We start from the raw sequence: 21,848 nt of genomic DNA, 5'->3' as shown, positions 1-21,848 counted from the left end.
ATTAATTGCATTCATTTAATTTTGCAATGTTGAAGGCAATATGATTTGTAATATTTGTTTGAATCCATTTAAAATCACATATTGCATAAAGGAACTGAAATTCATGTCTTTGAAATAAAATTTTAATCCTGTTAAAAATCAGTTTTATACTGCATAAAACCAAGAATGAATCTTGTAATTTACATTGCAGATAAATAACATATTTAGTAATAGTAATCAATTGACTGGTCCTTAATCTATTTCTCATTCATTGCTTCTTGAAGAAATTTCAGGAAAATGTCTTCAACTGATAAATTACCTTTGCTACAGTACTTTTACCCCCAAAACAGGAAGCGCCCTTTTTATTTCATCTAGCTATTGGTACTGACCACAATAACAACCTAAAACATTAAACTGATCATAAGCGCATCAACAAACATTCATTAACCTTTCATTCCATTTCACAGACAGACAATTAGTTCTTTGAAACTCTTCTTCAATTAAAAAGGAATGTCTCTGTCATATTCATATAATTTAAATATTGAAACATAGAATATATGCATATAATAATTTACATAAATATACATAGTATGTACAAACCGTTCACAAATTAAGTCAATCAAATAACCAGCAAAAGATAAAGAGACATTTCACAAAATTTATCATCATAAACATTCAGATTTAACAGACTACCTTCACAGAGAATCAAAGGCAAGATACATTAAATGAGCAATAACATTGTAATTATTAATTATCGATAATATTTAATCATGCAGTAATGTTATTATTTCTAATCACATTACCAGACATCTTGTCTATACAAGGAATATATCAGCATTCACCAAATCAAAACATGTGATTACCTACATGTATGTGATTAAGATTACATTTGGTAAATTTTCAAATATGAACTGCTTTGAGGTAAAAGGAAAGTTCACCTGGACATAACTGGGTTTTAACCAGTTGACTACCGAATTCTGTAATTCCCATATATGTTTTGTACAAGTGCCAACCGGTTCGAGAAGGCCATGGGTTAATAAAATCAAGACCAGATACTTGATAACCATCAACTGAGAGTTTCAATGCCTCGACACAAACAACAACAACACAAAATACAAAATAGGGGGGGGGGATATTCAATTCAGTGAAGAGCACCTTTCAAACAATATCAATACAAGTAGGCATTTAAATCAAAGATTATCATGTCCTCTATTCGAAAGAAGAAAATCAGTGATCATCATTTTTCTTAGAGTACTAACTTCAAACTGTGGAATAACAATCCTGTTTTTATCATGATTTGGGCAAGTTGTTTTTATCATCAAATTAAGACAATATACTACTTGTAATAAAACCCCCACACAAAACACCTGCAAATAACATAAAAGAAATCTTACAGTAACTTTGCGATGGTAAACACTTATATATTTTTTGCTTATGACAATGATGAAGGCATATTTTTAACAAATGCAGTGATTAATGTTGAAGCACTGTGGCATGAATAAAAAAGAATCCCTTGAAAACTGAAAATTATGGCTTCTTTTATTATTTTGTTATAGAGTTGCTCAAAAGATAATTAACTGTATTTTACTAATTGGGTCTTAGAAAGGATGTTCATAATTTAATAACATCAAGATGGGAGTGAAAACAATCACGGTCTTGTTGTGTAAGAAACATGTTTCTTTCTTAAAGAGATGGTCCAGGCTGGATATATTTATATCTCAATAAATAGAGTAACATTCAAAAAGCAAAATGCTGAAAATTTGATTGAAATCGGATAACAAATAACAAAGTTCTTGAATTTTAAAGTTTTGCATTATTCAGGTGTAACAGTTTAAGGCATGTCTTTATGAATATTCATTAGGTGGGCTGATGATGTCATTTCCCCACTTGTTATTATTTTTTTATTATATGAAATTAGGTTTATTCAAAATTTTTCTACCAAGAACTAAATCAATTGGATTGACATCTGATTAAGTGCATTAGTTATTTACTGCCGCAACTTATTTCATCATAATGGAGACACATCATTTACACATTTATAAAAAAATGAAACATCTATTATTTCATGTAATAACATATAAAAGGGAAAGTGGGGATGTGGCATCATTAGCCCACCTAATGAATATTCATGATGATGTGCATATTACTGTTTTCACAAAATATTTGTAAACTTTGAATTCAATAACTTTGTTAGTTGTTATCCGATTTTGATCAAATTTTCAGCATTTTGCTCTGTGAATTTTACTCTATTTATGCAGATATAAATATTTTCAGACCGGACCATCCCTTTAAGCCTGCCGCACACTTCAAATTTTTAAGCGAATCTCATTTTTTTGCATTAAATATGAAAGTTAGGCCATGGTCCAAGTCTAAACTAAAATTATGGGAAGTCGAAAATGGTTAGAATTTGTTGACATATACATTTCTCATGTTTATTATGTTATTTATTAAAATAGTAGTCATGGTTTGAATGCTGTATGCGCTGATAAATTGACTCTCTACTGTTGAGATATATGTGTCGCATTTCGCCGCTCATATTTAACCGTAAAGTTTAGACCAGAGTTTAAATCAAACCTTAGTGCAGAATATGACCATAGTATGTTTATTGGACACACTTATAGTCATAGAAATACAATGAACATCTTTTTACAAGATCCACCATGTGCTGATGAACAATATCTCGACTGTGAAATCAAACTTTGTTTGTCTAGTAACCTTGTTTACTTGTATTAATATCATTTGAAAATTGTATCACTCATCTAGATACACTGATAAAAAGAAATATTGTAATATAATGAACATATTCTTATCTTCATAATTCCCTCATGTTCTTTAAGTTTTAACTACAAAATATCCCTAAATTGCGGTTCCTTATATTTGAGCTTTGGTCATTCATTATATTGTTTCTTAATTATCATGTTCTATCAAATACTAAATTGGTGAATACAAATGGCAATTGAAGATGAGAATACAAAATAACTCCGTTTTTGTTATTCGAATCAAACAAAACCTCTTATTCTAGCACACCATATTATGGGTTTATATTCACTGTTTCTACCAGTAGTCTCAGATAGTCTGTATTGATGAACAACTTAGGGGTTTTGCAAGAAAATATTTGCAAAAAATTGCAAATATTATGCTGCAATTTTACAATTGATATATCAATTAAAACTGTAGCTAATCAGATTACATTACTTGTTTCAAGAAGCAGAATAGCAATCAATCACACATTGGCAATTAATTGCAAGACTTATGATTGATTTTGGGACCTAAAATTGATCGCAAGTTTCTTGTAACACCCCAGTAGTCTAATTTCCAGACAGATTAATTTCACTTTATGTAACAGTTATTTTGCACTTTGTCAAATGAAAGTTTGATTCATTAAGAGTTCATCTAATATAGCAAAACGGTGTTATATTAGACCCAGTGAATATTAGACAAAATGTGTATAGCCCAAGTGAAAATTAGACAGAAAGGTAAAATGGGCTGTATCATAATTAGACCAATTGAATAGTCGACAAACTGGCTGTAGACAGAGTTGGATTAGACCATGTTGGATGAGACCAAATGAAGAGTAGGCGAAACAGGTGTAGACCAATTGGCAGTTTAACAAAATATGCACCATATTTGGGATATGGTACAATGGATAGGAAAAAACAACACTTTTCATAACTTGATATAACAAATCAGGGGCCGCGGAACGGTTTTGAAAGTGGGGGGGCTGAGCCAAAAGTGGGGGGGCTGACCATGCTAAAAATCACAATCATATGGTCATTTTTACGTTTTTGTACACGGTTTTGGAAAAAAGTGGGGGGGCTAAAGCCCCCCCAGCCCCCCCCCCCCCCCGGTTCCGCGGCCCCTGCAAATAGCCTTCATGTCTTGCAATAAGATACAAAAAATGACTGTGAAATAACCTTTTCTTTGTTGCCTCGTGTCTACTAATCTTGTGTTTTTGTATGAATATATCAATGGAAAATCTTAAGGCTCATCTTGATACTTTGGTAATAAGAAAGATTGCAATAAAGATACAATCTATAATGTTCCATGGCCTATATTGTATAAAGGGAGCATAATGTTGTAGAGGTGGGCATTACAGAATAAGTTCTACAGAATTTAGTCATTTAATTTGAGGAAGAAGTGTTTAATGTGACTGCAGATGAAGAAAATTATCACTTTCATATAAGTTCAGATATTACAATGATGGTTACAAAACACCAATACCTACTCACTTGATTATATTACTATCGTTTCAGATTGATTGCTACACTGTAAAAAATGTATATAATTTCCATATCATATTATTATGACACAAGTTAGGCATGCCATTCTCACTTGGGACCCAGATGACATTATTGTCTTGTAGGTAAGTCAACCTGCCATATAAATGTGATTACTTGATGATTAAAAAAATGAACCCACTTTTTTTCATTTAAATGCTGATGATGACAATAAGACAAGAACAACATTAACACCAACTTCATTGCTATAATGGCAAATAAGTGTCCAAACCACATCAACTTTGGTTGCTATGGTGATAATACAAATATTTCGCCCTACTTCTTCCACTGATAATGATGAATTATGATGAGTAATGATTTCATCTAAATTTCAGTTCCCATCATTCTGAGAAGACAAAGCGACTCGCCAAGTTGATTGCTATAACAACAATATGATGAATGCCAAAAAATTCTGAAATCACCTCAACTTTATAGTTATGTGATGACACTAGTATATTATCTCAACTAAGTTGCTATGGTAAAAAGTGATGTTGTAACTATAGAAACTTAGTTGTTAAGATGATGTTGTAACTGTAGCAACTTAGTTGTTAAGATGATGCAAGTTTGGTAGCATGTCATCTCAATTTAGTTGTTATGATAGAAAGAAAGGTTGTCTTAACTTGGTTGCGAAGATGACACAAGTAGGATAGCTTGTCAATTAAACACAGATGCCATGGTCAAAAGCTATGTTGCGCCAACTTAATTGCTCGATTAAGATGATAAAAGTTTAGTAATGTGTCATCTAATAGTTGTTACAATTTCAAGCAATGTTGTCTAAAACGGGTTGAATGAGAAGCAGGGTAGGGATTAATTTTTATCTTTAGGGGCTATCTTTTTTTGCAGAATTTGGGGGGCTATTTCTTTCATTTTAAGGGCTAGTTTTTTAGGGTAACAAGCAATTACGCAGTAAAAGCAAATATCATTATTCTGCCATAGTTAGAATATTGATTTCTAAATAATATTGAATATCGTTTGTGACAGATCTTGGGTTAACTCTAGAAAGAATGGTCGTGCCGAAGCATGCATTTTGGGGAAATTTAAGGATGATTCGGGGTAACACGAGGGCAAAATCGCCCGCCACCAGCCTACCCGCCACCCTCATGTATTTCCTATGCTGATGAGAAGAGATGCCATTTCTTCAAGTTCACAGGTTTAACGATATATGAAGTGATGTAATCTTTATTTGGCTGGCTTCTTTAAGAATAAAATATGATCCCAAGTTGGTCCTAATATGACTACAATACCGATTTCATCGCATTGTAGTCATTTTGGCAATACAATGAAACAAACTTTCATCTCTACTCTGTCGCCATAGTGATGCACAGATTTAGTGATGTCATCTTAATTTGGTTGCTATGGTGATACTATAATCAGCGATGTCATCTTAACTTGGTTGCTATGAAGATGATGATTAGAATGATAACAATGATGAAGAGGATGACGATTACAAGCATTTTTCTGTTCTTCTTTTGATACTTCTCAGCCTGTAAAGATAGAATAATAAGACAAATCTAAGATGGTATTCCCTTTGAATTTTAACAATGGATGATCGACATCAATTAGCTTATTTTTTACCAAGCATATAGGACAAACGTACATTCTATAAAACATGAACCTTTAAGGGCAGCAGAAAATTCAGTTTGGTTTGAGTGAAGATTTAAGCATCCTTTCAGAATTAAACAATTTCAGATCATCAAAAGAGTTATCATTACACGGTTTTCAGATATAACGTCAGAATAAATTATCATATTATATAGTCACAGTGTTTCAAAGTCCAATCTCTTGGGATAACAGAAATCTATTGAAGTTATAAAAGGTAAGGACATATAAAATTTGCATAATCTGAAATGAGAAATTAATACAGTTTAGTGCAAAGTATATGTTATTACAGCCTGATGTACAAGTTAAGAAAATCGATTTGAGTAGGGAAATAAACACTGAAATATTGTCTGTAGTATTATGCTTTTTCAAAATGAGATAAGTGATTTGCTGCACTTGTATTTTTTTAAAGAAAATCGGATAAATTCTTAAAACTCTTATAAATGATTGTGCAGCTTCTTAATCATATATTTCAGAATTATTTTTTATTTATTTTAGAAATGCCTTTGTAAAAACTTGTAAACAATAAAATTATACAAAAAACTTACGCTCTACTAATGAAATAGTACCATTTCAGAAGTTTGAGAATTATTTTTGTTTATAATCTTACCTTTTGTAGTTGTTTGAGACCTTCTTCCACTTTAACAGTTGATTTCTCTATGTTATAGTCTATCCTGTCCAAGACTGTGCCCTGATAAATTGAAGAAAATAGCAATGTTGGGAATATTTACTGATGTATCATTATGATTTTACAAACACTAGTAATATCTCTTTTTTCTACATCTTTATTAAGATTCACTTTAAAATGTTGAAAGCTAGGTTTAGGTTGTGACAGTTTTAAACACTAATAAGATTCCAAACCCTTTGATCAGATATCAATCTTCATTATTAAGCTTCCAAGAAGATCTAAGATGGGATATCAAAATGGGTCACATGACATTCTATGCAGATATGAACAAGACTATACAGAACAACATATCCATGTACATTCACTCAAGTCATACATTGATATAAAACTATTACTATTAACCAGAATAGCCTGGTGGTTAAGTCGCTGCCCGGCAAGCAGTAGATGGCAGATTCGAATCCCACTGGTTCCAATTTTTTCTGACTTATGATTTTCTTTACAGATCGAGCATGCGATCTTAAACACATAGGAGTAATGCCGGAAAATTTGTTTACAAATTATAATTTCTTCCTATTGAAGCCTCTTTATTTACTAAGCATCTACCATCTAGAGCATCTTTAGACATCTTTTCATGAGACAAAGTCCTGCAAAAAGGGATACTTTTTGTCATTTGTACACAGATTCAAAGAAAGGAATGTGGGCTTTAGTCATGAATTCATAAAAGGATGGTGTTTCCTATGGTTATAGCCACTATCACAATTTACGACTATCATCCACCATACAAGTGGCATCTTCAAAGATTTTTTTTTTACCGATCTTAAGAAAGAGTACGACAATTTTGAAATCTGGTAACTTTCTGTCATTTTTTACTTACTTGTTCCACCACCATATTAGCTAAGTCTCTGAAGATTTCATTAAGGTCTGATATCGACTGGACTATATGCGACACTTCCTTCTCTCTCTGCTCGATAACCTCTGTGTTTTGTTCCACGTCCTGCATTTGCGCATCTGTGAAACCCTGTTATGAATAAAATGGAAACAAAGGAATAGTAAAAGCAAGGGATGCCTTGGATAATTAAGATCAAAGTATGAATGAGATGAACTGTGTAATGAACTGTTACATGTATATGGTGAAAACACAGTATTAGCAGACAATAATAAACCATTATCATTATTAGAATCATCATTATCATAACTGATACTAGTATCACTATCACTGATATCACTTTTTTTTTATTACTTTTTTTCCATTTTCATTTATAATCTAACAATTCTTTATTAGTAATAGCAGTAGAGGTAGCAACAATAGTGGTAGTTTTAGTAGTATAAGTAGCAGCAGCAGCAGCAGTAGAAGTAGTAATATTGACAGTAGAATGATTTCTTTCTTTTAAGTCTACCAATTCAGTACAAATCAGTAACATGTTTATTATAGAAGATATAAAAAAAGGGGGGCATCTGTTTTTAAACACCCAAATGATATTCAGAAGTTACACTGGTATAATTAAAACTCTGAAAGTATTTCCATATCAACATATAGCCGTTGACAATGAAACCCAAATTGACTGTATATAACGTGTGAGTCAAAAAATAAAATTGACACCTCACAAATCCCCATTTTAAGAAAAGAAAATGTCATGAACGCATGATCATTATATATGGTTGGAAAGAGTATCTTCTGCCAAATAATTTAATACCATATTTATGGGGTATGTTTTCACGCTTGGATAACCAGTAGGTATTCTTTGCAGTGATATAAATTTTGACCCTTTTTCAATAAAATTAACTTGAGAATTGACACTAAAAGTGTTTATTAAACAATTATAATGTAAAGTATTGAAAAGCCGTTTTGAAATGGGTTTTAACGCAACCGTTGTACGATTATGACATCATTTACATCTGGATTCATTCTTTGCAGTCTTGCCTTACTTTGGCGCAAATCAAAATTTACATCATTGCAAAAAATTTATCCTGATCATCCAAGCGTTAACACATACCACATAAATATGGTATCAAATTATTTGGGAGAAGATGCTCTTTTGGGCCATATATAATAGTTAGGTGTTCATGACATTATTTTTCCTTGAATTGGGGATTAGTGAAGTGTCAATTTTTTTACTCACATGGTATATTACTTACCCTGTCGTATAGTAAATCATCCTCCACGTCCTCTTCAATCATGATTGCACTGCTGGAATTTAAATTGATGTTGCTATCAAAGAATTCTTTGGACCGCTCTTCCCTTCCTTTCAATCCTATCAAGACAAGTGAGCAAGGAGAATGGGATGAAAGATGTGAAATATTCATTAACGATTATAATAATAATAGCTGGATTTATAAAGCGCTTTTTGCCAGAGGATACAAAGCGCTGCTATTATTACCCCGACTTTAGCTTGAGCTACTTCACCGGCGCTCAGTGCATGCAAGGAATTACTCCTGCCGGGTACCCATTCACCTCACCTGGGTCTAGTGCAGCACAGTGTGGATAAATTTCTTGCTGAAGGAAAATACGCCATGGATACGATTCGAACACACGACCCTCTGTTTCAAAGGCGAGAGTCAGAACCACTAGACCACGACGCACCCCCAATACATGAATAATCTTCTCTCTCTTCATATCAGTTTTTGCATACATTCAATCAGTAGGAAAATCAATAAGTGTGATCACACGCATAGAGTGAGTAAAGTGAAAAGTGACCAAAAAGAAATCTGTTAAGTCTTTAATAACAGTCATAGGACTATTTGTTCTATCATACATCCAGGTTCTTCAAGAGGCTCTTGATTATACATACTGAAGACATGATTGAGGATAACAGAACTACCTCACCTTTTAACATGATGATTTTTAGAGTAAAAAATATTTAAAAAATCACTCATTAAGAGTTTTGTTATACATGTAACCGAATTCAACTTGAAAATAAATTATTCTCCAAAGGTGAATTCTATACAAAAAAAACAAAAAATGGCTAGTAACAAAGAACAATCTCATCTGGGGCCTATCTTACAAAGAGTTACGATTGATCCGATCAATTGCAACTATGGAAAGCCAGCAAAGTCAACATATACAATGCATGTTTACTCAAATATTTTTTCTAGATATGAATGTATATCCATAGGTTCATTGATTTCTTGACAGTTCGGTGTGTTCTCCTTTGTTGACAAAGGACATTTTGCACATTTCCTGTAGAAAAAATTATGACACTGATGGATTTCCATAGAGTTACGATTGATTGGATCAATCGTAACTCTTTGTAGGATGGGGCCAAGAATGCTTCACCTCTTGGATATATTTGGAAAGCATAACTAAGGTGATCTTCTCACCACTTCTGCCAAAAGTTGTGCACGACACTCCAATTATGATGCTGTAGGTCGAAAGTTGGGCAATTCCATTAAATGATGAACCCTTTTGTACATCCAACACCCTTTTATCTCCTCTTTCTTTCAGAATTCACATTGAAATTAAAGCATGGTGCTTAAGGTCTAGTCATTCTCATATCATTCGAACAAGATTTAATTTGTCTTTTGCCTATACTTTGCTCATCAAGGGAAAATTATTATTATTAGCATGGCTGACTGTGTTACTTACGTTTTAAATACGCAGACTGGCTTTTCCTGAATTGAATAGAAAGGTCTTGAAGACTGCCAGCAAGCGAATTGACAATATTCTGTGTGACTTTTCTCTCTTGTCTCGATGATAACCTAGCTTTGGCTGTTATGGACTGGATAGACCTTTGGCATCTGTGAAACATCTAAGGATTAGTTTTAATAAGAAAAAAGAGACAGAAATACATTGGAATAGTTCATTAGTTAGTTTGACTAAAATTCTAAGGACAAGTGTACAATTAATCTCAGAAGTGGTTTACAGTACACCATGTAGTGATTTTTTTGTATTGTTTTGTTTGTATTGTTTTTTATAATTATTTACCTTAAACTATCCATTGCAACAATGTTTAATTCCAGTTTGGGACACAGCCTTGACAAGTTCAAGTCCCTTTTTGAACTTTTGCAGTGACCCATTTCCATTTGATTTTTTTCTGTATATGTGAAATCAATACCATTTCTGTGTTTGTATAAATTGTATTGTATCCAAATGTAAATCTTGTAAATTTGTATGTAAATCTTGTAAATTTGTAAATTTGTATGTATGAATTGTATCTTTTTATCGAATGGAATGAATAAATCTTGAATCTTGAATCTTGAATCTTGAATCTTGAGTCCTAGGACTATGAAAAGAGGATAGAGGTTAAAGTGAAATGGAGAGGCAAGAAAGTGGAAGGATGGAAGGTAGCGTGTTCTTTTCTGAGATGAGTGTAGTCCTCATAAGGACTGTAAACCATGAAAGGTGAGAGGCTTGAATAGATGGAGAAATAAGAGTAGGCTGGCTTGAGTCGGCAAGTGGAGTTGCAGAGCAGAAGACTCCACGTTCTGGGCAGGCCGAGTGTCCGTTTTCAGGGGTCCACTTCTCAACAAGACCAAATTTGTATATATGGAACCAACTTCCCCTTACAATTAGAATGGCCCAATCTGTACCTGCTTTCCAAGCACTATACTTTTAAGGACATACATGTATCTGTGTAGGGAAGGAAGCATGTAGACCCTAATTTTGGTGTGTAGTATAAGCAACAGGAGTAACCAAAGCACAGTAGAGAATATCTATATAGTGGCTATGCTATACAAATTTATACTATCATTGCTATTACAGAAATTGAAAGAAACACAGAACGGTAATGGACCACATGAAGGTATATAACCTGAAAGGCCCTGAGTTTTTAAAATGCACACTTCTCCTTCACTTGGACTAAACAAAGGGGGGGGGGGTAGAAGACAACAAAAATCAAAAGAGAGGGTGAGAAAGACTGTGGTACAGTATTCTTACTTGAGTAATTTCTTGAGTGGCAATTTCAATGGCGTGTTCCTCTTCCATGTTATCATCTAATGTCGGTCTGTTCAGGTATCTGTCGTGTAATGATGATAGTTCCTTCACTGCAAAACATGATTGAAAGCACATAAATGGTTAGTTGATATGCAACATTAAGTAAATGTAAAAAGAAAAAAAGAATACAAATGATATCACAGCACAGTAACAGTTTCTGGATTGTAAAAACATTGTGAGACTGAAAAATACTGGAACAGATGAAACAAACAAATACTAAAAAACAAAGCAGAGAATATCCAATCATATCAGTAACAAGCAGAATAAGATTCGACATGAAGGAATATATATATTTTTTTTTTCCAGAATACTTTTTCTTTCCTCCTTATTCCCTTTTACTGGGAGATATATAATTCTGAATAGAACTTAAAAGTAAGGATACCATGAAGGATGGTGCCTTAATTATCTCTAATGGGATGCAAATGACACCATATGAATTGCATTTATTATTAACATTTTTTATTATCATAGTTTAATATGAAAGAAAAAGGCATTTATCGTGCCCTTGATGATTCAAGTACCGTAAATCTAGATCTTATACATCTCTGATTGAGTATGTCATATTCCTATTCAATACTTACTTTTCTGCTGTATTCTCGTGATGTCATATTGAATTTCTTCTGTATTATTAACCCTGCAAATGAAATTTTAAAAAAGAGGAAAATTATATGCATTCATATAAAAAAAATATACATTTCTTACAGGAAAGCTCACCAACCACTTAGCTTTCCTCAAACGCTGCCGCGACTCATCCCTCCAGGCCTACATCTCAAATCTTCCATTGATACTCTGAAATCTCAGCGCATCCTTCATGAAGCCGGTATATCCCTCACCTGCGAACGCATCGAGTACACCTGCCGCCAACTCATGTTGTATGGAGCATACAACTCTTAACCCCCCCCCCCCAAGTAAATTATTTTCATTCTACATCATTTTGAACAACACAAAATAAACACATAGATTCTATGAATAAATAAATAAATAATCAACTAGCTCAATAATTACACTGATAAGGATAAAAATGAAAATTGCAAGTGTTGATGACCATAACAATGATGATAATGATATTATTTCACAAATGCATAACAAAGACATATTTATTGTACCATCAAGATTTTAATGCTTTGTTATATTTGTATGCGATTAATTGAGTTTTTATGTTTTTAATGGCAGTGATATGAATATCAATAAATCTGTAATGATGATTATCTTTTGTTGTTTTTGGATAACATCTTTATCCCTTACAAGGTAATGTATGTAGCTTACCATTCTGGTGGAATGTTGAGTTTAGTAGCACCTACGCTTGCATCAGGATCAGTTGATATACTGTTCACCAGTGCCATCCTATCATCATGAACCTGGAGCAATCAAACAAAAATAAAATGCAACGGTCAAAATTCAACTACAGTCTAGTTTACTAATTTACTAACAAGAGTGTAGCTGAGGTGAGCACATAATACACCCACCTGTAACGCGGAAAATGGAATTATTGGTCAAGCAAGAAAAGTGGAAGGTGGCGACTTCACCTTCGACCTTCTGACCTCAAAATCAATAGAATTCATGGGATCCATGTTAGTATCATACACGCCAAATTATATGAGCCAAGGTTAAGTTAAACCAAAGAAGGGTAAGATGAAAACATGTCACTGTGAGTGACCTTGACCTTTTGACTTCAAAATCAATAGGCTTCCTGGGATCTATGCTAGTATTATACACAACAAATTATATGAGCTTAGTTTAAGTTAAACTTAAGTTATCGCGTTTATAAAGACTGCAGAAGGGTAAGATGAAAACATGTCAGTGTGACGTTGACCTTTGACCTTTTGACCTCAAAATCAATAAACTTCCTGGGTTCCATGCAAGTATCATACACACCAAATTATATGAGCCAAGGTTAAGTTAAACTGAAGTTATCGCGTTGACAAGGACTGCAGAAGGGTAAGATGAAAACATGTCACTGTGACCTTGACTTTTGACCTCGAAATCAATAGGGTTCCTGGGATCCATGCTAGTAGTATACACACCAATTTATATGAGCCTAGGTTAGGTTAAACTGAAGGTATCGCATTTACAAGGACTGCAGAAGGGTAAGATGAAAACAAGTCACTGTGCCCTTGACCTTTTGACCTCGAAATTAATAGGCTTCCTGGGATCTATGCTAGAAATACACACACCAAATTATTTGAGCCTAGGTTAAGTTAAACTGAAGTTATCGCGTTGACAAGGACTGCAGAAGGGTAAGATGAAAACATGTCAGTGTGACGTTGACCTTTGACCTTTTGACCTCAAAATCAATAAACTTCCTGGGTTCCATGCAAGTATCATACACACCAAATTATATGAGCCAAGGTTAAGTTAAACTGAAGTTATCGCGTTGACAAGGAATGCAGAAGGGTAAGATGAAAACATGTCACTGTGACCTTGACTTTTGACCTCGAAATCAATAGGGTTCCTGGGATCCATGCTAGTAGTATACAAACCAATTTATATGAGCCTAGGTTAGGTTAAACTGAAGGTATCACATTTACAAGGACTGCAGAAGGGTAAGATGAAAACAAGTCACTGTGCCCTTGACCTTTTGACCTCGAAATCAATAGGCTTCCTGGGATCTATGCTAGAAATACACACACCAAATTATTTGAGCCTAGGTTAAGTTAAACTGAAGTTATCGCATTTACAAGGACTGCAGAAGGGTAAGATGAAAACATGTCACTGTGACCTTGACCTTTTGACCTCAGACTTCAAAATCAATAGGCTTCCTGGGATCCATGCTAGCATTATACACACCAAATTATATGAGCCTAGATTAAGTTAAAATGAGCCTAGATTAAGTTAAACTGAAGTTATCGCGTTTAAAAGGACTGCAGAAGGGTGCGATGAAAACATGTCACTGTGACCTTGACCTTTGACCTCAAAATCAAAAGGCTTCCTGGGATCCATGCTAGTATCATACACACCAAATTATATGAGCTTAGGTTAAGTTAAACTGAAGTTATCGCGTTTACAAGGAAAAGTTAATGGATGGACGGACAGACGGACGGACACCGAGCATGGTACCATAATACGTCCCGTAAGACGGGCGTACAATAAAAAGGTTTGTGGGCTACATTTTTTTCTCTCTACAAATATAGGGCTTCACAAGTATCTCATATATGTTCAAAACTACAATTTTGGAGCATTATGGTATATTAAAAGTAATCCTGATATGCAAATTAGATCATATATTGGATATGTATAATGTATGACTGTGCAAAAAATATCTAGCATTTATTCAATAGATGGAGAGAAAATGAGAAAAAAAAAATTCCAAACATCTTGATGTTTCGATCTCAGTTGCAGGTGTGCGCTGACTAAATATTTAAGCTAAACCTGGTGAGTCTTTATTTCTTTATATCAATCACATTTTTATATTGGACCAGAATCTCTTCTCCATTTTTCTGTGATTTTCTCCTGCTATAATATGCTGCAAAAGAGAAAACATAATGCATACTCTAGGTTTTAGGATTCAAAGAGGAAGAAAGGAAAAATCATTGTTTTGTATCTGGATTTGTTATGCATAATTTATTTACTTCACCATTATGAGTGCGTGTCTATATGTTGTAGATCAAAGTAAAAAAGTCCACACAATGCAAGAATAATACAATTCATTTATCCTCTTTCAATCATTTCATATTATCAATGATAGAACAATATATATTTTACCACAAATCAATTTGCAAAGTATAATAACAGCAAACAAGGTTTACATACAAGATGTACAAAGTAAAAGTAACTTAGTGGTAGTGGCTGCAGAATTAATATTTCAGAAGTTTGTTTTATTCATTGTTTATTCATTTATTCATTGTTGTAGGGAACAGAAAATCCATGTCGACATGTCGCATAAAAATTAATCCCGACATCGACATTTGGAAAAGGGACCGTAATTTAGGCTCCCTAACAATCATTCGATCATGGCACATAACACTCTCAAATGTAGTCACCTTGACACGAGTGATATCCCCACACTAGATCTAGATCTATACAGGCTCAGTTCAGGAAAACATATTTTGAATAAGCTAGAGTGAATTTACTTCCAAAATCGCCGATTTAATCCACATTTATTCTGGAGAATCAAGTTTTTGTACCACGATCCGGTCTCGAAAGCATTGCGCAATCACACTCGGAGCCAATTTGAGAATCACCAATTGCAACAGTGATAATTGCGTATTAAACGCTGGTACACATGTGCTGCAAACGCAAGCTCCTCAAATTGACAATAAAAATAATAAAAATTGATCGATAATTTCAGTACCACCTCTGCGGCGATCCAAACAAAGGAAGGAAAGTTTTCTGTGACTTCGTGAAATGAAGCGCTCAATTACAGCAGTCACAACTTCGACGAAAACATTTGTTCGCTGCTGCTCACGTCTATGTGAAAAGTAATACATTGAGGAGCAGCGTATTATCAATATCAACGCATCGATAATTGCATGGGTACGGTGAACGTGAATGCTGCTCGCTAGCACGGAGCAGAGATCAGATGATCGTCAGGCTTGGGCCCCGCGCCGCACCGACGTATTTCTGCTGCCGCGCAGCTTGCAGGCATTCTTTATTAATTTGATGCGCTGCTAAAAATTGCGCCAAAAATTAAATTACTGTGGATAAATGTTTCTAACTTTTCAGGTAAACTTTACATTCGTGACTTAGGCTAGACCCCTTTTTATTTCATATTTACATGTCGATGTGGGTGCGTGAATGTCGGAAACATTGAAAATCCTTCGTATGTCGATATGAGGCCATCGACAACACTCAACAGCACTAATTCAATGACATTCACATTGTCATTGATCATGTTGATTGATGTTTTTCTTTATAATTTTTGGGCAACCAAATAATTAATAAGTTAATGTGGATTTAGAGATATGTTTTTTATAGGAGCATGTCGAATCAGGAAGATAACAAAAAAGAAAACAAAGATAAGTCTTAAAGACAAACGCGATTTTCATACCGGCCGTGCAGCTGCCCTTGCCCGGATGGAGAGCCAGCCACCGCACCGGTCACCTTCGCGAATGATCCTACCCCGACAGGCCCGGGCAATATGATTGTGAGCGTTCGGTAAAACATTTGGGTATCTACCGGTACTTACATGGTCCGAATATATGTGTCTGCTCTGCGCTGCATTGTTTCTCATTAGTATGAAAACTTCTGTTAGACTTCTGGAAGCCATTGTGATGTGTTTCCTCTCTCAAAATTTGATCAGACCTGTTCAAAAGAAGAAAAATTTATGGATTTATTGTTGTTCCACGTAAACCATATTGACAGGTTTCATGTAATTGTACTATTCATCAACGTAGAGGGCGGGTGACGTTAAAGTTTACCCTGACAAAAATAGAAGAAAAAAAAATAAGAAGAAATAATAATAAAAAAAAAAGTTTGAGAAAAATCCATCCGTCAAAGAATAAAACAAGTAATTAGAATTTTCATCATTAGATCATATGCGAGCAGCTTTCCTACATATCGTGTGGTAAACAAATTAAAGAAATGTCATTTTCTCAAAATACTGTACCTTTGGTATATATCAATTGTCAAATCATTTCACACCCGGATCCAATAGGGGGCGAGACCCCCCCCCCCCCCTATTGGCGGAGCCAAAAAAAAGACAAAAGATGGAAAGAAAAAAAAAAGAAAAAAGGGGGAAAGAGAGGAGGAAAAAAGAGGGAAAATAAGAAGAGGAAGACGAATTATTTAAAATAAGGTGAAAGGAAGACTTGGAAAATAAAAATTTTCGCGCTCGCATTAATTGTTAAAAATATATTAACCTCTGCATCCTATTCATGACTACAAAAGTGCTTAGAATAACCAGTTTTCAGGCTCTAATATCAATAAATTTCTTGCTCTCATTAGGCTTATTAGATTAATAAATTAGATCATTGAATCCCTATAAATTGTCCCCCTTTTCAGAAAGGAATATGTCGAGTAAGTTTCATCTCCCGCATATTAGGAAGAGGAATAGGAAGATAGCCACCATTTTCATGTGATGACAAAATGTCCTTGAAATGTGTGAATTAGGTAAAGAAAATAATTTTATGCTCAGGTGCTTGCCTCCCCCTCCGTTTTACTAAAAATAAAACATCTGAGGCAGCTTAACTTTTTTTTATTATGTTATGCTTATTATTATGTACCACATTGTGCAACGGAAATCGATAAATGTAATGAAATGATGAAAAAATGTATTCAGAATGCCCAGATTATAGGTTTAGATCTAAAAAAAAACACGCACGCATGTTTAAAGAGATATACGCAGCTTCTTCTTTATTTAAAGGGCTGTTCAAGGCTGAAAATAGTATGATTTGAACAGATAAAGAGAATTAGAGAGTCAAAAGGGGCCTATAAGCTTTCGATCCGAGCAGAATCTTCGTCGGAGGCAAAATGACAAACATATAAAGTGGAACAACCATGTAATATAGACCACAGACAAGCTACAGCAACACTAGAAACAAGGGTACAAAAGGGACATTAGTGTGTAGAGAAGACCAATCAGGTTAGTGAAAGATAAAGAAAAATCAGATATTAACAAAACACTGAAAATTTGATCAAAATTGGACAAAGAATAACGAAGTTATGATATTTTAAAGATTTGCATTATTCCGGTGAAACATTTCTAGGCACGGTCTTCTTGAATTTATCCCCACTTCATCTTTTGTATTTTATTATATAAAAGTAGGTTTATTCAATTTTTTTTTGCCTCCAAACATAAAAAATATCGGATTGACAACTGATTCAGTGCATTAGATATTTATTGCTGCAAACTATATCATAAGAAGGGATACATGAGTGACACCATTTCACACATGTATGAAAAAAATCAAACAATTATGATTTCATGCAATAACATATAAGAAAAAGGGTAAGTGACATCATCAGCCCATAATAAATATTCATGACGATGTGCAGATAACGTTTTTCACACAATGGCCCGAATTCACAAAGGTGGTTTCATTTAAAACCATGGTTTTTGCAGAAACAACCTTTGTGAATTCGGGCCAATATGGATAACCTTTAAAATTCAATAACTTTGCTATTTGTTATCAGCCTTGATGGAAATTTCTGCGTTTTGCTCTCAGTGAATTTTGCTTTATCTATTTACATATAAATACATTGCAGAGTATCCCTTTAAAACGTGCTTAAATTATCCGGTTTCGAATCCGAATATAAACAAATTTCTGCTCGCTTTATCAATGAAGGAAGATACCCAAATTGCCATCCTTTTCATGATTTACAAAACATGAATAGAGTGTTTCATTTTTAGGTCTGAAAACTTATTTTATTTCCGCTCATGCTTCGTCGCGTTGGCATCAATTGTTATATATACTGTTCATGATTACAAAAATTGCTTAGTCCATTTCTTTTTAGGTCGGAATGTCAAAAAATTTTTGCTTGTGCTTTGCGCTCGCATTATATAATTGTTGAAATATTTATTGTCTTTATGGCTAACTACAAAAAGTCCTTTTCGATCAGGCCTGAACGTACATCAAAAAATTCTAGTTACCTAACGTTACGCATCTTGTTCAGGATCACAAACATCTCCCAGAATGTTCAATTTTCAGGACAATAATCGTTCCATTTGTATAGCGCAACTACTATAATTGCATATACTCTACTGCGCTTGATACTTGGTATCATTATAAAATACATGAAATCTAATAAAAAATTAGCTCGCGCTTAATTCGCTCTCGCAATATTTCAACAGGGCTTATGAGATTATTAGATATTTATGTCGTTTTAAAAGAATATAAAGATAAGAAGTGACTGTAAGGACAACCCCTTAAAAAAAAAATCAAAAATCAACTTTGAGCGGCCGATCGGGGATAATATGGGTGAAATATTTTTTGCCCCCCCCCCCCCATCGGCGAAAGCTGGATCCGCCCCTGAAGAGGTTAACATTAATTTTAAATTATTATCGTTTATAGCTATACATCTTGTCCTATCTTGTCCAATGCATCGTTTTCTAGATGCCAGGATTATCTGACTGCACTTAAACTCAAGTTTTCTATAATTCGGGAACTCGGTCCTCTAGTCTATAGGGGGCCGGTGTTGCAAGAAAATTTATTTGCAATCAATTGCAAATATTCTGTTGCAAGCTAACAATTGATAGACCAATTTCAACTGTAGGAAATCCGATTACACTGCTTGTTTCACGAAACAGATAAGAAATCAATTGCAAAGTCACAATTAATTTCACAACTTATGATTCATTTAGAGACCAAAAATATACTTGCAAGTTTCTTGCAACGCCCCATTTAGAGCCCTAAACTAAAAATCATCGCGAACTCATCAGCTCGCGCGCGCGCTCCCATGCATCCTCCAGTCGATAATCTCTTCTTCCCAAATCTTCCACCACAGAGCAAGAAGGAGGCGGGGCCTTTGTTGATCAGCTGTAGTGTTAGAGCGCCGTACTATTTGGCAAAGAAAAGAGGGGAAAAGAGAGCCAGTGCCGACACTGAGTCTTGTCGACTGGCAATAGGTAAGTACATCAATTTACTCCTTATGCATAATTTGAAAACTGATATTTTTGTAAACCAAAACCCTTAATTCAAAAGGGGAGATTTGCCATCATCTGTTGTGTCAGTGATGTTGTCTTCAGTCCCATATGTTTGTAACTGTGAGAGTTGGTTTAACTTTATAATTATACTACTAGCCTGCTGGGGACTAGGGACTGCATTGACACACTGCATTGACACAGAATCTCCGAATTTCACGATGTTAAGTAAAGATAAATTCCAGTTTTGGTAACGATCTCAAAATGACTTTTTACAGAATCTAATATCTTAATGACCACCCAAGTGTCTGTTTGTATGAATAAAAAATATGTGCCAAAGGATTCTGGAAGAAATTGTGTAATTGCTGAGAAATAAGCAAAATAAGCGCGGATTCGGTCACTTCCGTCGGGTCTTTATTCCAGCAATAATAATACACTGTCCCACGTGTGCCTATCTGTGTTTGTGATCTTCAGTGTGAACATTTTTCAGCGTAGATTTCAAGATTTCACAAAGTTCAGTTTATGTAACTGTACCAGATCTAGATCCTCGATGATATACTGACAATTAAACCTGGTTTTACAGACTTTCTCATGAAATCAGTGTTTACTGCAACTACTGGAATTTATCTTTAAGTAAGAATTTAAGAAGTACTGCTAAGAAAGCACAAATGACATATTCAGAGATGGTGTTGCTTCCATGCACCATTCACTATCATTAAGTATCAGATGGATTGTCTAGGCTTCTTTCCAATCCAAGTCCACCCAAGGGTTCATTACATGCCGCCGCGCACAGAAAAATCAAGCCATAGAAGTCGTGTGTTGTGGACCCAAGAAGTGAGATCCCAGCACGTGCGACCCACTAGTTAGAAATCCACTGCCAAACGCGGTTCGTGGTGCGAGGTTAGTATACTATTACTAATACTAACCTCGCAATACGTGTGAGTGATCCAAGTCGTACAAATTCATGAAATTAGATAGACCAAAACAAGCTTCGGTCTGTGTTATGTTGGTTGTTCCGCTGAACTCTTTTGCGTTGGCTCCACTCACCAAAATACAGAGACCGAAGTTCTAGCTCGATCTGTACAGGGGACTCAATGGCCATATGTTTATATGTATTAAGTTTGGATAAAACAGGGAAGTGAAGTTGCGTGACAGCCAAAGTAAGTCACTGTTTTTTCCCCTTTTAAGTTTATTTTTCCCTGTTTTGGTGCATTTCAGGCCAAAACGGAATAATAATCTTTGTTTTGGTACAGTTCTTTTTATATATTTTTATGAAATAAAGACAAAAATCGATGAGCCCCGTCGGTGGCTGCACGATAGCGAGCCGTCTGTGTACGAGGAGAAATAAAAAAAAAAATGTTAAAATACTCCTCGAAACAGACGGCTGCCAGCTGTCTAGAAATTAGAATTACCTTGTTCATTGAATGAGTGGTCTAAATCAGACCTCTAATCTTAATTGTGTGATTTAACTTGGATTGATGTCATTTATTTCCTTGCTTTATTTCTTTTTATTGAAGGTGCAATACTTTATTGAACTATCTTGTTTTTTCTTTGTTTTTTTGTTTACATATATTCACTATTGTTTTAAGAGATTTCTTAATGATTTAGATAGTTTCCTTGCTTTATAATGGATTGATTATTTATCATGTTTATGGAGGCTATTTACAGGCAATATCATTTGCAAAATATGTGCAACTTCTGTTATGGTATCTGAATACATAGACACATATTTGAATAACACTGGCTACAACTGTGCAAGGTAATAAGTGTGATAAACTTTAAACTCGCAACAAAAAACAACTAAGAATATTATGTGATTGATTTCTGAATTTCACGAGTATGTAAAGGGGCACAAGTAATATGCTCAAAATTGCAGAATTTTAGCCCTGTGAGTCTGTGGTGAATAAGAATGAAAAA

General features: G+C 34.5%; 2 protein-coding genes across 2 annotated transcripts in view; one reads left to right on the top strand and one right to left on the bottom strand.

The window, feature by feature from the left end:
- Positions 1-2,314: 2,314 nt before the first annotated feature.
- On the bottom strand, positions 2,315-16,748 carry LOC129254091 (syntaxin-16-like). The gene is made up of 9 exons (XM_064095029.1): positions 16,539-16,748; positions 12,680-12,771; positions 11,995-12,047; positions 11,357-11,463; positions 10,067-10,229; positions 8,620-8,735; positions 7,358-7,501; positions 6,466-6,546; positions 2,315-5,740 (listed from the first exon to the last, which is right to left on the bottom strand). The coding sequence occupies exons 1-9, from the start codon at positions 16,617-16,619 to the stop codon at positions 5,636-5,638; spliced, it is 942 nt and encodes a 313-aa protein (XP_063951099.1). The 5' UTR covers positions 16,620-16,748; the 3' UTR covers positions 2,315-5,635.
- Positions 16,749-19,798: 3,050 nt separating this feature from the next.
- The window catches only part of LOC129254094 (uncharacterized), a 44,165-nt gene continuing 42,115 nt past the window's right edge, over positions 19,799-21,848 (top strand). The window contains exon 1 of the mRNA XM_064095028.1: positions 19,799-19,916. The gene's annotated coding sequence lies outside the window, so the exon portion shown is untranslated. The remainder of the gene's footprint in view (positions 19,917-21,848) is intronic.

The sequence above is a fragment of the Lytechinus pictus genome, chromosome 2 (genome assembly GCF_037042905.1).
Source record: "Lytechinus pictus isolate F3 Inbred chromosome 2, Lp3.0, whole genome shotgun sequence".
Classification (NCBI taxonomy): domain Eukaryota; kingdom Metazoa; phylum Echinodermata; class Echinoidea; order Temnopleuroida; family Toxopneustidae; genus Lytechinus; species Lytechinus pictus.
Note: the sequence above shows the minus strand (reverse complement) of the source record. Positions and strands in the feature narration are given on the sequence as shown.